The sequence below is a fragment of the Sinocyclocheilus anshuiensis genome, unplaced genomic scaffold, assembly GCF_001515605.1.
Source record: "Sinocyclocheilus anshuiensis isolate Anshui unplaced genomic scaffold, SAMN03320099.WGS_v1.1 scaffold1364, whole genome shotgun sequence".
Lineage (NCBI taxonomy): Eukaryota > Metazoa > Chordata > Actinopteri > Cypriniformes > Cyprinidae > Sinocyclocheilus > Sinocyclocheilus anshuiensis.
The window spans coordinates 655,178-657,698 of record NW_015544238.1 but is presented as its reverse complement, the minus strand read 5'-3'; the positions used below and the strand labels follow the sequence as shown (position 1 = coordinate 657,698).

General features: G+C 33.4%; 1 protein-coding gene across 1 annotated transcript in view; it reads left to right on the top strand.

Annotated features, from left to right (window-relative positions):
- Positions 1 to 1,157, top strand: part of LOC107697630 (complexin-1) — a 57,133-nt gene extending 55,976 nt beyond the window's left edge. The window contains exon 4 of the mRNA XM_016498430.1: positions 624 to 1,157. Coding sequence (XP_016353916.1) covers positions 624 to 821 — 198 coding nt within the window. The 3' untranslated portion in view covers positions 822 to 1,157. The remainder of the gene's footprint in view (positions 1 to 623) is intronic.
- The last annotated feature ends 1,364 nt before the right edge of the window (positions 1,158 to 2,521 follow it).

Sequence of the window (2,521 nt, the reverse complement as noted above, 5' to 3'; positions counted from 1 at the left end):
TAAAATAAAGATAATTTTTCCATTTTTTTCCATTATAGTTTAAACAAGTTCACATGCAAGCAGGGTTATTTTAGTATCATGGAGATACTATTATAGTTTATAGTATATTTTTTAAATATATTTTATTTCAGTTAACAAAAATTGTTTTATAGTTTTAATTTTAGTAAACTGCATGCAAGTCTTTGCAGACATTTTATTAAAATTAAAAATTAATAAATTAAAAAATAAAACATACGCAGAAAACAGGAACTTGGCAATAGAGGCCAAAATCCTCAACTTTTAATTTTATTTAAAATGTTAGTAATTTTGTTGTGTTTTTGTCGTTATTATTATTATTGTTGTTGTTGTTGTTGTGGCCACATATATTTTTTCTTGTTATTTTTAATTTGGTTTTAGATTTAGTTGTAGTTATTTTAGTACATAAAGATACATTTATTATTTTTTTTATTTTATTTTTTTATTTAGTTTATTTTATTTAACAAAAACTGTTCTAAGGATTTCGTTTTAGTAAACTGCATACAAATCTTTGCAGAAGAAAAACAACAATGGACATAGAAATGTGCTTATAAAACAACCAAAGGTCACATGTGAATACACCTAACATGCCGCCATGTGTTTTTCAGTATGGTATAAAGAAGAAGGAAGAGAAGGAGGCAGAAGCCCAGGCAGCCATGGAGCAGGCGTCAGAAGGCAGCCTGACCCGTCCCAAGAAAGCCATCCCCGCCGGCTGCGGCGACGAAGAAGAGGAGGAGGAAAGCATCGTGGACACCGTCATGAAGTTCCTCCCAGGCCCGCTTCAAGATATTTTCAATAAAAAGTAACAGCGTTACTTACGACAAGTAGTGATAAAACGGGAATCATTAATGTCATGAAATCCACCTCCTCTTTCCCTGTTCCCTCTCTCGCATTTGTTCTAAGATCTCTAGACTCAAAACATGTGCCATAACATCTGTCTTTAACTGCGATACATATGTGACATTTTCTGATTAAAAGAATGAGAAAAATACAATGTGTGCACTAGAAATGAACATTGCATACATCTGTCTCTGTTTAAAGACAAATTTAATGCCCCCTGAGTCCAGACCTTAGAGCAAGAATATTCCCAATGCTTCATTAATTTTGTTTGTAAATATCAAATAAAAAAATAACTATATATATATATATATATATAAACAATGACTATGAGTAAAAGCCATAAATTTATCTTTGAGAGATTTCTCCAGTCATATCTTATTTTTGATTGTTGCTCTGTTATAGATATTACCGATGAACCCATGTGGTATACTTACACATATATGCTGTATACAGATTAATTTGTCATCCATACTTCAGAATAGTAAACAGTTCCTGCTGCCATCATGAATTATCACATCATATCTGATTAATATGACTGAAAACTAATATGGAAGAGAACATAGGATATCACACGTGATCTGGTTGTTTTGCTGGATGTTTTCCTCTAAGCATGCTCACATTTTTTTCTTTGTTTATTAGTACACTGTATCCCATTTCATTTGGCATTTTTAGCTAAAATACACTGAAATTTAAGGCAATAACTCTGGTTTTGGATTTTGTTGTCTGACAGACACCAGTGTTAAATGGCATGTTGCTCACATCTCTGTAGATCTTCCTTTAGAGAAAAAGAAACTATACAGTACGTCCATCATTACATTGTCACGCACATTCCCATCACACTCTAGTAAACTGGATTTGATCAATTAAAATGAAATCACATGTGTTTGCTAGCCACCGCGAGTGAAACTTTAGCGCTTAGCGCTCATCTTGAATTGACTTATTTGTGCTTTTTACAGTACTTAAGAATGTGAGGGTTGACATCGATCACATAAAACTACAAATTGGATCAATAGGGCTATATACATATATAAATATATAATCTCTTCATCTTCACTGCTGTACAGTAGAATCTAGGTCTTAGTGTCTACATTTATTTACGTTAGCTCTCACAATGTGGTTGTGAGCACACATTACGTAAACACAGTGACAACGGTGCAATATTTGTTTCTGAATGAAGATGTCCTGTGTCCGTTGGTTGTATACGAGACTCTGCTCCCAAATCAGCAATAACAGACAATCTTCATGATTATGTATTCCGCTTATTTGAGAATGTTTGTGTCCAAATGCTGTGTCGTCTTCCTAGTATCAGTCAAATGAGCTTAGTAAAAGTAAACTGGAGAAGAAAGTTGCGTGATTCCTACGTTTTAGGATCTCTAAATGAAGCCTGGCTCTTGTTTAATGAGAGACGAAAGGATCTGACTTGTGTTTTTATGCTTGCTTGTTGCTAGTTTATGTATGACATTATTTCCTGTTGTTGTAACTGCATTGAAAAGAGGGAAAACAGCGGGACTGAATTCCTCAATAATGAGAAAATCAGATTTGAAAGATGCGGAGTCAGATTGTATTATCCATTCTCTCTTTTTTTACTAAGAAAAAAAAAATGATAAGCTACGCCGTGGTTTGATAGAGTATGCTTGTATTCTCATTAGATTACGTCCACAATTAT